Source organism: Perissodus microlepis, chromosome 15 (genome assembly GCF_051167445.1).
Source record: "Perissodus microlepis isolate ML-2025 ecotype Zambia chromosome 15, ASM5116744v1, whole genome shotgun sequence".
NCBI classification, from domain to species: Eukaryota; Metazoa; Chordata; class Actinopteri; order Cichliformes; family Cichlidae; genus Perissodus; species Perissodus microlepis.
In genome coordinates, this window is record NC_140475.1 from 11,545,910 (window position 1) to 11,559,976 (window position 14,067).

General features: G+C 41.0%; 1 protein-coding gene across 7 annotated transcripts in view; it reads right to left on the bottom strand.

Moving 5' to 3' along the window:
- The window catches only part of utrn (utrophin), a 192,478-nt gene that overhangs the window by 54,639 nt on the left and 123,772 nt on the right, over positions 1-14,067 (bottom strand). For all 7 annotated transcript variants that reach the window (XM_084952527.1, XM_084952532.1, XM_084952533.1 and 4 more), the window contains 4 exons: positions 8,718-8,986; positions 7,701-7,847; positions 3,371-3,449; positions 1,976-2,036 (listed from right to left, as the gene is read on the bottom strand). In XM_084952527.1, the coding sequence (XP_084808653.1) occupies positions 1,976-2,036; positions 3,371-3,449; positions 7,701-7,847; positions 8,718-8,986 (556 nt within the window). The remainder of the gene's footprint in view (positions 1-1,975; positions 2,037-3,370; positions 3,450-7,700; positions 7,848-8,717; positions 8,987-14,067) is intronic.

The following is a 14,067-nucleotide window of genomic DNA, read 5'->3' on the forward strand; positions in this document are numbered from 1 at the left end:
CATCACCAAATAAACAACAACAGACAGATTTTCTACATAAAAATAAAACTATCCAAGCTGAGATTGTGACCACACTTAATAATATAGAATCTTTTGGAAAATGAATTCATCAAACTTTTTTTGAAGACATTTAACTAGTTACCGAAACATGACTGTATCTTTAAATCTTCATAGCTGTAGCTTTTATTGTGGACTGTTCTGTGGACAGTGAACAAGTGGGGTTTTTCCCTTGTGTAAATGGCCGTTTGACAATTTTAACTGAGACGGTGACATTTCCACTCAGGGCACAGGATGATTTAGGAGGGCAACCTGAAAAAACGCTACCACTTTATCATCCTAAAAATAAATACAGGCAGTAACAGCGTTATAAAAGAAACCAGAGAGCAGCAGAACTGATAAATGATAGCTGAAATAGAGTTTTCTAACCGCTACACAAAAATAAGTGTGAATCTGGTTAAGGCAGCAATTTACTGACGTACAGTTAGATGTTTTTTGGATAATGAGGTCCTTTATGCTTTCAAAACTGACATCTCCTAAGCAGTAGAAAAGCTGTCCTGGATGCCATTTCTGCCCGTTTAAGCAAAAACGTGCAGTTTGGAGTGATTTGGCAAAAAATTAGAATGGGAAGCGAGATGTCAAGCTAAAGTCATTACAGCCACTGTTAGCAGAATATGGGAAGCAGTCCTGGGATTCAGCCAGATATTATCTATTCAAAAGGAAGTGCTACTGTTGAACTGAATATGAAATGTGCAGGTGAAACAGCCTGAATGGTAATTTACAGACAAAAACCAATCGCGAGAGAAAGAAGTTCTTAATTGGACGACAAAGAAAATGCACAGAAAATACAAAGGAAAAACAAATAGCTACTAAGATCCATGACCAGGCGGTGTTTACCGGAGGTCACAAGAGGTTACAGCTCTGACGCACAAAAGAAAAAACTGAAAAGATCAGATAATAATGGGCCATTTCACAATCAGCTCTCAGCATTTTTAAAATGCAGATCAAAAAAATAATATCTATTCCGTCTGCACCATACTGCCCGCATCTGAATCTACCTTGAGATGAATAAAGGTGTCATAAATGTGCAAACTTCAACTTTTCTACCAAATCTGTTACTTAAAGGCAGAAAAGATCGTATGACAGTAAAGACTGTTTTCACACGTGAAACGAACACAATGTCAGGAGATTCAGATCAGGACATTAAATAAATGTAAATGGTAAATAGACCGGTTCTATATGGAGCTTTTTGATTCCATGTGAGCGCTCAAAGCACTCAGGAGGTAGGAGACGGTCAAAAGTAGCAGTTGCTCCTGATCACTTGAGTGTGAATGCATAGTCTACACCAGTCATTTTCTGCACCTACTATCTAATCGGCTTTAATCACCAAGGTGTCGAACCACCAACCTTCTGATTTGTGGATGACCTGCTGAAAGGGTTTAGACAATGATGCTGCCTGAGTAGAGCGTCCAAGAGACATGACACATGGCACCAGCCTGCTCACTGTCACTTCAACAGACAGTTACCTACACTATTCTCAGATAAGTACAAATGAACTTTGCACGGACTTAACTTTGGGGAACTGACTGTTTAAAAGGAAGAAGTTATTGCATTACAAAAGGGTCATACCCTATAAATACTCCCTTAAAAGCCTTAGAGGTCCTTTAGGAGATTACTTTACAAAGTTGCACAGTCTAGACTTAAAATATTCTACTATGGTCATAAAGGTCATGTAATAAAATTCAGGTGCTTGAGACTACCAGTGGGCAAAAAAATCCCAAGAATGAAAATTAAAGCAAACTCAAATTTGATTGGAAAAAAAGACATTAAAAAAAAAATCACTCACACACAATCATTCCATTTCAAATAGGTGACAAATAGCATTTCTTTTCTAACCTACTACAGCACACAGACAGACGCATGCATACAGTTTATACAGGCACAGTGAGCGCTATCGAAGCCATTTCTCGCCACTTACTTGATGTAATAAGGAACCTTATTCTGAGAAACTGCACGTTGCCAGGGGAGCTGTACAGATGCTGCAGACAGAGAGAGACAAAGATAAAGAGAGCAGTGAGATGAGGGGAAAGACAAAAAGTCGGGCAACTAAAATCCAAACGCCATCTTAATAAATGCTGCACAATTCCACCAAGCAGTGTAATAATCCATTTAGTGTTTGGACCTTGACTTGAAATAATTTTTACATGTAACACTTCCATTATAACACAGTCTAGATGTATAAGGAAGACTCTCACAGAGCATGAAATTGGGGTGGGGGGGTGGGGTAAATGGATATTGTTTTCTTGGCAGAAAATCCGGAGGAGGGAGACAATGGGACATGAAGGAAAAGATTTTTATTTTTTTAAATAGAGGGAGAAAAAACTGGGGGCACAAAACAAGACAAAAAACACAGACAAGCAAGGGAAATCTTAAAAATGACGAGCTGATACAGTGTTAAAACCAGACAAATATAACTCTTGAGATGCTCTCAAAAGCAATAAGAAACAGAAATGTTGCTTGATTTATCGCCCTCCCACTTTCCCTCCTCCTTGACACAGCTCTACACTCCGATATAAAGATGAAAAGACAGTAAGAGAAAGAGATTAGGCGAGATTGGGAGATATACGAGATGGATAGGGCAGGATAAGAACGCACTACTTTATTGATCCCTCGGGGAATATTAAGCTACTAGTGTAATGAGAGCGAATGTGTGATGGAGAAGATAGTGTCATAGTGCCAGGAAGATGAAAGAAGAGACAGAGTGGTGTTTTGTCTGGGTGCAGTTGCTGAGCTCTCAGCAGCGCTTACTTTGTAAACTCGTGTCTGTTGGTGACACAGCATGCCGGCTGAGCCTGCCACCTGCTCTGAATCGCACACCGTCCATTTTGTCTCCATGTCTGACAGCCAGCAAAGCAAATCAGGCGGAACGGGGAGAACACTAATGGCTGTATGATTATAGAAAATGACGAAAGTCAGAGAGGGAGGGAGAGCGCGACAGAGGCGCAGGGAGCCGGAGTCTGGCTGCTCTGTTTAATGTTCACGCTTCTGCATTTGTCTTTTCTCTCCAGCTTTGTCTCTAACTCTCTATGCTCTGCTAATGACCACTCTAAAGAGGGAGGGAGAGGAAGGAGTCAGTGCAGAGCTGTAATTAAGCCTTGCATTATTCATGAGTGAAGTGGCGCGTCTGCACGCTATGTGTATGCGCGTGCACGCGGCCACTGAGCATCCGTGATGGCGAAGCATATGGCTGAGGATGAAAAGACGGGGCATGGGAGAGAAATTGGACGATGTGAAACTGTGTAACTGAGTGGAATCAAACCAAGTCACCCCAAATCTATAATTTCCTTAGAGAAGTAATAGGCTCGGTACTCACTGGAGAGGAAATGTTGGGAGGAGGGGCCAAAGTCTCTGTGGGCTTCCTGGAGGAGCTTCAGTCTGTCATCCACTGCCACCTGTATGATGACCACACACACACACACACACACACACACACGCGCACACATAAAGAAGAGACAGTCAGCTGTGGGCTGGCAGGCTCTGATCGCACAGACAGAACTTTACAGTGGCTAGACTTGGCGTCATGGTTGGAAAGAATTCAATTTCAGTGCAATTAAGTTACAAGTGGATTTTCTGTAAGACCCCAACTCAAGAAACTTTATTTCCAATAGAGGTATACATATACACAGTGTCACATCTTGACTGGACTCACAGGCACTTGGTGTCAATTTCAGGACATTTAGCATTGTCTGGAAATTATAAAGCAGCTTCAATTAGCTGAGCACATGTCAAACCCACAAACAGCAGGTAACTGAGTGCTTACATGCACGTGTCAGCTAATAAGTATCTACACCGGATGCAGTCAATCACAGTACGGCTGTATGCTCGCTCACAATGAGCTCAAAGCCCATAGCAAATCACTGCAGTGACAATTACAGGTAACTGTGGACCAAAATAGACTTGCAGGTCACAAATCCACCATCTAGTGTAGACACATGATGCTGGGGCCAGAGGGAAACCCATTATCCAGATTTCATGGAAGTGTGCCATGTGCATTCTCAACTTTGATGGTATATGTGACCGTAATGGGAAACAGAGCATTAATGGAAGGTTTTTTTAATATTGAAAAATGAAGAGATAAACTCAACGGGGAAACACATAAGAAGCTAAATCAGGCAGCACACAAGAACACTAAGTTTCCTAAATCTCTACTTTTGAGCTAATCCCACAAAAACAACAAATATATATCAATATGGGGCGATCAGAAACATGCTCGTGCAAAGATCAGAAAAGTAACATAGCACCAGAATCACACTGTGCCTATTTGTGTGTTAACATAAAATCTTATATACTTTCAAAATCAATGCTAAAACACTGCTGTTTACTCCATGTTATTATCTTTACTACTACTTCAGCTTGCTTACAAAAAATAAAAAAAAACTTGTGTGAAAGGCATTTAAGTTATCAATCACTCAGACTCTTACTCCCGCGCTCCTTTGAGAGCCGTGTATTGACCTCTCAGGCACTGCACCTGTGCCCTGCCGCACATGATTTGCTTTGCTCCATCATTCCGACTAGCTGGACAGTATTGGCAGCCTGTAATACTGAGACTCGCACATTCACACATGAGCCTCGGGTATTAAGTCAGCCAGATCACAGAGGGATCCTGGAAATGGGTACAGAAAGACCAGTAGCTCAGTTTCTTTTTTTGGCCACTTAGTGACTATTATCCTCACTCTCCCGCAGCAAGGAAGATGGTAGCTGTCTGGAAATGAAAACCAAACCATCAAACTACACAGCCAGATCTGGCTTATTAGTGAAGCTGAAGCCGTCCTGCAGACTGAAAGAAATGAAAAGAGCAGACAACAGAGAGAGACAGAATGAAACTAAGCCCTTCTCTGACTCACAATCTAAATTATAGTCATATTCCAGGCAACAAGACTGTTAGTGGGTATCTGTGCAGTGCACTGAAAAAAAAAAAAAAAAAAAAAAAATCACAGGGCTACAAATTAGCACAGCTAACCAGTTTTGCTTAGCGGGGAAGGGGGGCCACATTTCTTTTCCTGCTTAAATTCTCGAATAATGCTACCACACTGTGTGCCTCAATTATAAAGGAAGCTTCAAAAACATTGCACTAGAAAAAACTCTACATCTGTCTCATGTCCACAGCTGAGCAGCTAACCTGTATTCAGTTCCTCTATGTGACAAAGTGGGTGAGAACACCATTTGTCCATATTCTTAGTTAACATTCTTGTTTCGATTTAACCATATTTCATATGTAGTCTGCAATAGGCAAACATCTACTATCCCTATTTGTTCAGGTTTTGCACTTTTACAGATTATGTAAAATAACATCTTGGTTTAAATCAATTCTGACAAGTTTGTTAAGTTAACATGTTATTTATTTCAACTGTTAACTGGTGTAGTTTGAACTCACCTTACTTACCTGTGTTCCAGGAACAAAAGGAGGAAATTATAGCTTTACTTCCTGTATTTATACCTTTATAGCTAATAGCTTATAGCTAATCTGAGGTCACAGGAAGAGACCAGGTGAAGAAGGGGGAGAATTTTAGACTGTGTTTATACAGAAATGGATTTATTGGTGCAATTTGTATTGATTACACCGTAGCGATTTTATTGCTAGTAAAGAGTAGCAGTATAGGTTTGAGTATGATAATGTTCATCTTACCTACTGAATGGAATAGTCCAGGGCTGAGTGGACTATTTAAGCAGATGAATGCAGGGGTTCAGGGGGGAAAGGACCAGGTCAGTGTAGCTGTGTGCAGTTTGACCTTAATTTCCATTGATTTAAGTTCAGTTATGTTTATTTGAACTGAGTTAACTATGGAGTTGAGCTTCTTCTTCTTCTTTTTTTTTTTTGTAAATATGGTTTGATCACAAAATGGTGAATAAATCACTCGCTACACTGGACAGCACCTGTCTCCTGCCATTCTTAGCCGCTTAGGTCACGTCCCACCACACTCTACCACTGCAGATCTCAAGCATCACTGGGTATCAATGCCAAGGACCCTAAATCTAAGAGACATGACAGAAAAGCTACTTTGGCATAGCAATCTAGAGATTAAAAACTGACTAACAGTGCATCTTTAAGTTTAAAAATCCCCAATTAGAATACAAAAATGACTGAAACTTGTCTAAAGGATATCAACACAACTCCAGCGCTCATGCTCAAAACCCACTCCTCTTCTATCTCCTTGTAATAACTTGTTAACAGTGTTGGTCAAGTTACTTGAAAAAAGTAATCAGTAACTAATTACTGATTACTTACCCAAAAAAGTAATCCCGTTACTTTACTGATTACTTATTTTCAAAAGTAATTAATTACTTAGTTACTTAGTTACTTTTTAAAAACACGATTTACAACCTGAATAGGTGATAAAGCGATAGATCTGTCAGGCCAATTCTACTTTTTCTGCATAATCCATCACAAAATGTAATCAAATGGAAAAGTCCCTTTTTAAAACTTGTTTTATTAGTTTTAATCTTTTAACTTTATGCATCAAGCAAAAATTTAATTATATGCAACATTCTCTGACTGGAAGAAATTTGTTTAACATTTAAACTTATTTTCTGCACATTCCAGCACATAAAATATAAATATAAATATAAAATAATAATATTTTGTGTGTGTTTACACTCACTCTTTCAAATAGATGCAAGTAAAACACAGCAGAAAATAAATAAAGTCAAAGACTAGCGGTCCTGTTGCTCTATTTTCACCTGTAAAACAGGAGCAGGGTAGGCAGAGGTTTACCCTGGTGCAGGTGTGCCGCAGCGGTCAGTGGAAGAATCCGCGAGTTTCTCTGTGAATTTCCCATTACGTCATAGCGCACTCGGTGCTTGCTTGGAAGTTTAGGGCTTTTTTTCGATGTAAAAAGAAGTTTTCTTCCCACGCACAACGGACGCTAATGTTTTTGTCACTTTTTATGGAATCAAACTCAAAATAAGGTCAGTACTTCCACGCTTTAAACGCTGCACGCTCATACTCTCTCCCGCACTCGATATATTATCCATTGTTGATCTGCACACAGCTGTTGTCATGAACGTCGCACTCGCTTACGTCACTGTCATGAGACATTCTTGCAAAAAAATCACGGTTTTAGTAACGCAGTAACGCAGCGTTCCTACGGGAAAGTAACGGTAATCTAATTACCGTTTTTGCAATAGTAATCCCTTACTTTACTCGTTACTTGAAAAAAGTAATCGGATTACAGTAACGCGTTACAAGTAACGCGTTACTGCCCATCTCTGCTTGTTAAGAGACTTTTTCACGCCTTCTCCTCGAGGTCTGAGACATGCTCAACTCTGAGAAACACTCGTGACTATCTAGCTGTGACTATCAAGCGTGCAGAGAGCCATGGATGTGACCGGTGCGCTGCGAGAATAGTGACCACTGATGTGTAGTGACAAAGTGTCGCACTGAACATAAAGCTGCGTTCAACTAAAACAAGTAAACAGGGAGAGGGACGGCTCCAAATCCCGTGTGTTCGGCTGACAAAGTAAAATTGGCATACAGTGAAAAAAAGCGAGGGAGACACAAAAAACAAAAACAACGAGACAGCGCAGTCTCCTTTGAAGTCATTTAGACAACTGTGACAAAATATAGAGGAAAAAATGCACACACACACACAAAAAACCTACTCCTGCTCCAAAATCTGTAGCTGTTTCAGGGGGATTTAAAGTACCTGTAAAAGTTTCCACCTCATGTTGAGCTGGTCCAGCTGTCTCGAGGCTGTGGACGACAGCTGAATGTCCAATGGTGTCAGCTCAGCAGAAAGCTCATTGACAATTCGGACGTCCTGACGCAACGGGGCAATCTCCTCTCTGAAGGCCTGGGAAAAAGATGATAGCGTATTTGTATTATAGTTGTGAGATTAGCCTAAAATAAATATGCTTTAGTCCAAACTGCTGACTGCTGTTTGTTTATCCCTTTCTTGTTTGACCACCTAAATTCTAACAGAAGATGAAGTTTTCAGCTTCAGCTTTAAAATTTGCATTTAAAAAGTCTCCTCTGTGTACTGTCCTACCTGTCTCCCATATTAGAGACAAGTGCTGCTCTGGTTGCAATCTAATCTATCAATAGACCGTTTAATCTAAAGTGGATCGCTAAATGACACGGATATAAAGAAATACGAGTGCCCGGACTGGCTGTACCTCAGGTGATTAAGATCTGAGGTGCAGCAGAGAGAGAAATGAGTGCAACAGCTGAATTTCCTCATGCAGCCTGTGAATCGTGACTTGGCTATTTTCAGTGCCCCTTTGTCCTCTGCTTCTCGACTCTTTCATTTGTTGTTTACAGTTTACAAGAAGATGGTCTCATTTTTCTTGCTTGTTAAATTAAATTTGTTGCTTGTTTCTCGGCCGGTTCTCCTTGGCAAAACGAGACATCCTCAAATAAGATGTGTAAACAAACAAGACTATACTGAATATATCCTCAAATGAAGTAGCACTTTCTTTTAAAAAAGACATACACACACACACACACACACACACACACACACACACACACAAAAAGTAAATAAAGAACCAGGGAAACCATATGAAGCATCAAACATTTCTTCTTCTTTTTTTAAATCAGGATTTTCAAAGATTTTATAACGGAAAACTACATGATTTGTTAAACAGAACTCAAACTGAGCATATCTGACAGTATAAGAGGGATGGTTATGGTGCATTAGCAAAAATCTGACCCTCTGACTCACCGTGGTTCTATCGATGTGATCCTGCAGAGAGTCGATCAGCAGATCGCCCACAGGCTGCCAGGTAGCTTTGGCCTCCTCTGCCCGAGTCAGCCGCAGGTCAAGCTGGTCCATGGAGCTCTGCAGCTCTTGGAGTCGCTCCAAGGCTCGCTCCACCTGACTCTGCCAACCGCCCACGTGCCCTTTCAGACGCTCCCACCGCTCCCTCACTTCACCAGATTGCTTTCGGATAGCCCGGGCCAACCCTCGGGCCTTCTCCTCTGGTGTGAGATCTGAAAGATAAAAAAAAGAGAATACGGGAAATAAACAAGCACGCCATTTTGTGGAGAAATGCTCATGGCCTTCATTATTATTTCATATTTTGTTCAGTTATTTCTTCACAATATGGTAATGAAAGGCATTTATTTCAAGACTACTTCTATAAAATGGAAGAAATGATAGAAATGCATTTGTAATGTCTTCAAATTCTTGCACTGAACTGGATCTTTTCTTTTATTTCACAGTCCTTGACTTCTTTCCAGCGCTGCAAACAGGCTCCCCCACACTGCTTTACTTGCGAAAATACACATGCTCGTGACATTCCAGTGCTAGAGCTTCCTAAAAACAGCCTTTACCATCTTCAACATTTAATTATTGTTCTCTAAATACGTACTTCTACAACAAATACACTGAAGAGACCTGTATAAATTTTCATTAAAGTCTCTTCTTTTCTCTTCCTAAGATGATGTGGCAGAAGATTCTGAAGAACTATGAGCCATTTATCTGCCAATTTTACTATAATTATACAGCTGAATAATCCCTTTGTGATCATTTTTTCTTTTATTGCACATTCCTTCAGTAGTTGCACATCCTTCATGTCTAAGTCTGACCCTTCTATGACTCATCTGCAAACCTGACACTCATCGACAAATCAAGCTCCAGGACAATATAAACCCCAGCCCTTCGATCCTCTTTCTGACTTTGTACTGCCTGGTAGAAAAACTACAGTCTTGTCAGAACTTGTGAATTGATATGTAGAATTTTCTGACCCTTAGAACTAATTCCTTTGTCCCTTTGTGTCTCAGGTCTACTAACTTCTTTCTAGTAACAACCTGAACTAATCCAAACTGCACACGCGCCTCTTCTCCATCACTCTCGCCAGCCTTGACCTGCTCTCTGACACACTATCTGCCAAATTCAGCTGCTTTCAAGTCACAAATACGACCTGCTGAACTATTCACTGTTGTCCCTGAATTCAGCTTTTGAGTCCTCACTTCTTCAGTTAAAGAATGGAGGAGCAAAAGAAAAACAGAAGGGCAGAAAAATAAGAAAAGAAGGTAGGACGCTGAAGCTTTAACTAAAGTCAAGGCTTGATCAAAGAGAAAGACAGAAAAAAATGAGAGAGACTGAGGGTCTAAGAAATCAGAAGGTGAGAAGACATGACGACTGTGGCATATCTGAGGATGCGGTTAGAGAAGAGGGGGGAATAAAAAAAAAAAAAAAAAAAAAAAGAGCAGGTATGGGAGAAAACTGCTCCCCAGACAATCATTTTAACTGCAAAAAAAGATGAGCAGGTCTCAGGAGTTCTTAGGTCTTATCTCCAGGGTAGTGACTGAATTACCATCTTCACCTGTTGCACCTCTGCAATCTCGCTTTTTCTCATCTTGCTCCCGGCATACAAAAACGCCTGACACTGCAGGAAGCCTCATGTCATTGCTGATACTGATGGTGTCTGTAGTTTATAAAGGAGAATGATGTACACAGGCAAAGTAATGTAAGCTCGTTTGATTGTCTTTACAAAGCATTACTATACTAATACATTATCAGAGTGTTAAAAATTCAATATCCTCTCATTACACCACAAGCACAGCTTCTGATCTTAAATTAGCTTGTTTTAAAAAAAATCTATTTACTGTATACAATGAGATCACACTTTGATATCTGCATCAAAGACCACAGACAACAAGCCTATCGGTCTGCGCTCTGAAGTCTCGCCACACCCCTACACATTCCCTTGGGTCGGTTTAATTATTTACACAGTAGGGATTTAGTTAGAAGGGAAATATGCTGACCTAACGAAGACTTTCCTGCTGCACCCAAAAACAGACAGAGAGGGAATACTGAATGAGTTGGTGTATTTGTAAGCCCAGCTCCTTGTCTATTTATACTAACTTCAACAGAGGTAACAGCTTGAATGATTTTAACCTCAGAAGTGAGGCAAATAAGACCTTAGATTCTGGTTCTTCAAACTGGCTGAAAAGCAGACATTCTTGTGATTGATGACAGGTTAAGGTACCCAAAACAAAACCCTTGTGGAGCAGAAAAGAAGAAGTTTCTTCTGGCAGTTCTCCCATTTACATCAGGTTATCACAGCGGATGGATCCATATATTTGATTTTGCACAGATTTGAAAGCTGCCCTTCCAGACACTCGCACCACCACCACCAGGACCCACTACAGTTTGCATACAAGGCGGATGTCGGAGTGGAGGATGCCATCCTGTACCTCCTGCATAGAGCCCACTCACACCTGGATGGGGGAAAAGGCACGGTCAGGATCCTGTTTCTTGACTTTTCCAGTGCCTTTAATACCATCCGGCTCTGTATGCTTCAGGAAAAACTGAACAGGATGGAGGTGGACCCCTGCCTGGTGGCTTGGATCTCCGACTACCTCACAGACAGACCACAGTACGTCAGGCTGAAGGACATCACGTCTGACACTGTGGTCAGCAGCACAGGAGCACCACAGGGAACTGTGCTGTCCCCTCTTCTCTTCACCCTGTACACCTCTGACTTCTGCTACAACTCTGAATTATGCCACATTCAGAAGTTTGCAGATGACACAGCCATCATGGGGTGTATCTGGGATGATCAGGAAGAGGAGTACAGAAGTCTGGTGAGGAACTTTGTTGCATGGAGTCACACAAACCACCTGCAACTCAACACCTCAAAGACTAAGGAACTGGTTGTGGACTTCGGGAGGTCCAGAGAAGGTCCACTGCCGGTTCAGATAGAGGGGGAGGAGGTGGAGGTGGTCAACAAGTACAAGTACCTCGGGCTGTGGGTGGACAATAAACTGGACTGGTCATGCAACAGAGAGCACCTGTATAAAAAAGCCCAAAGCCGACTGTACTTCCTCAGGAGGCTGAGGTCTTTTAACATCTGCAGGAAGCTCCTGAGGATGTTTTACCAGTCAGTGGTTGCTGGAGTACTTTTCTATGCTGTGGTGTGCTGGGGGAGCAGCACAGCAAAGAAGGACTCATCCAGGCTGGAGAAACTGATCAGGAAGGCTGGCTCTGTGGTCGGCATGAAGCTGGACACTCTGGTGACAGTGGCAGAGAAAAGGACACTAAAAAAACTGCTGGACATTATGAACAATGCTGGGCATCCTCTGCACACGGCCATTAACAACCAGAAGAGTCTGTTCAGTGACAGGTTGCTTCTCCCCAAGACAAGAACTAACAGACTTAAAAACTCCTTTGTCCCACACGCCATCAAACTGTTTAACTCCTCTCTGGAGGGGAGAGGGAGGGGAGACAGGAGGACAAAGGAGGGGGGAACAACTAAGCTGTAGTGCCTCTTCACCTCACTGTGCAATACCTTTATATTTTATTTATATATGTCTCTGTATTTATATATGTGTGTGTATATATATATATATATATATATATATATATATATATATATATATATAAAATATTCTGTAACTGTAACTTCTGTCAGTGCTGTGCTTTTGGAAACAGAATTTCCCAGAGGAACCCACCCGAGGGATTAATAAAGTTTTATCTTATCTTATCTTATCTCTTACCAGGTATCTGTGCCTCTGTGATATTTTGCATATTAAGCAAATGTGTTAACCATTACACTATGGAGCTTAAATCCAACTAAAAACCTTTAGCAAATGACTTTGTAGGATGCAAGCTGCAACCTTTTCCAGCTCCTTTTTTTATATTGTGGCTCGCTTTCGGGGGCACCACAGCACGTCATCTGCAACCACCTCACCCTCTCTTTTGCATCACATCAACCCTCTGCATGTTTCTCCTCCTTACCGCCAGCTCCATATTTCACATCCTTTGTCCAGTGTATGCACTATCCCCCCCGTTACACATGTCCAAACCATCTCCTCTTGCTTTGCTTACACTGTCTCCAAAATGCTTAGCTGGCACTGTCCCACTGACATACTGTGACACTAAATCTGTCCCTCCAGGTCACTCCCAAACATTTTCATCTTCATCCACCTCCTCTCTTTGAGTCAGACCTACCATCTCCAAACCATACATCATAGAGGGTTTCACAACAGTGTTAACAACCTTCCTTTTCAGTGCTGCTGCTATCCTTCTGTCACTATGCCTGAAAAATGAAGACAAGGTATATGTGCAAAAAACTAGAGTTCTTTCAGGGGCCAAAGGTCCAACTTTGCAACAGACGCAAACATGGAAACTGCTTCAACGAAGACATTTTTGTGTAGCTAATGTATATATGGGTGATCTTTTTTGATAACTCAACAGCCTAAATTGCATTAAATTTAGTGGTGTGGCAGTGTTAATTGTGGATGGCTTCAAAACAGGGCTTTAACAAAGCAATTTTGTCTTTTTAAGTGTTTACAGTCTACAGTTTATTACCACGGGCTGCGTCCAAAATCAATGCATTGTTGTTTCCTATATACTATTATCATACAGTACAATTTTAGAGTGGGAAATTATGTTTCTACAAGATTCTGGCCATGTAAGGGTAGGGCTGTTCGATATAACGATATATATCGGATGACGATATAAAAACGTCTATCGTTTCCTATTACGCTATTGTTTGTTTCATGGTGTCGTAAAATAAACTGTTTACAGCAATATTTTTTCATCATTTTTGCAGTCACTGTAGGGGCTATATTAATTTATTAAAGTTCTCTCTTTCACTCATATTTAATATAACCACACTATGGACGGACAAGCGCCTGTTTTTACGTGTTGTCATTAGCAACAATGACGGTAAAACCATCGCGTGGCTCCGCTGTCCGCTTGTTTGTTTTCCACGTAAACCTTTCACAATAAAGCTCAAGATCCTGTTGAGACTTTTCAAAATAAACTGAATCACGTGAAAGAGTATGCAGAGTGTTTACGGATGAGAAGCAAAAAAAGAGCCGTCAGGTCTATAAAATAAACCTTAGACTCAAACTTTGAAAGAAAATGGCGGCCGTTACAAATTATGTCTAAAAATGTATAGTTTCATGCATTGGTTAAAACACTCGACTCCAGCTACATGACGCCCAGCTGGAAAAACTAAACGCAAGTCGAGTTGCCCGAGATTCACAGAATTTACAGAAAATATTACATTTTTGTGATTTATATCATTGTCAGGACGATAAGTGTCTTATATTGGGAT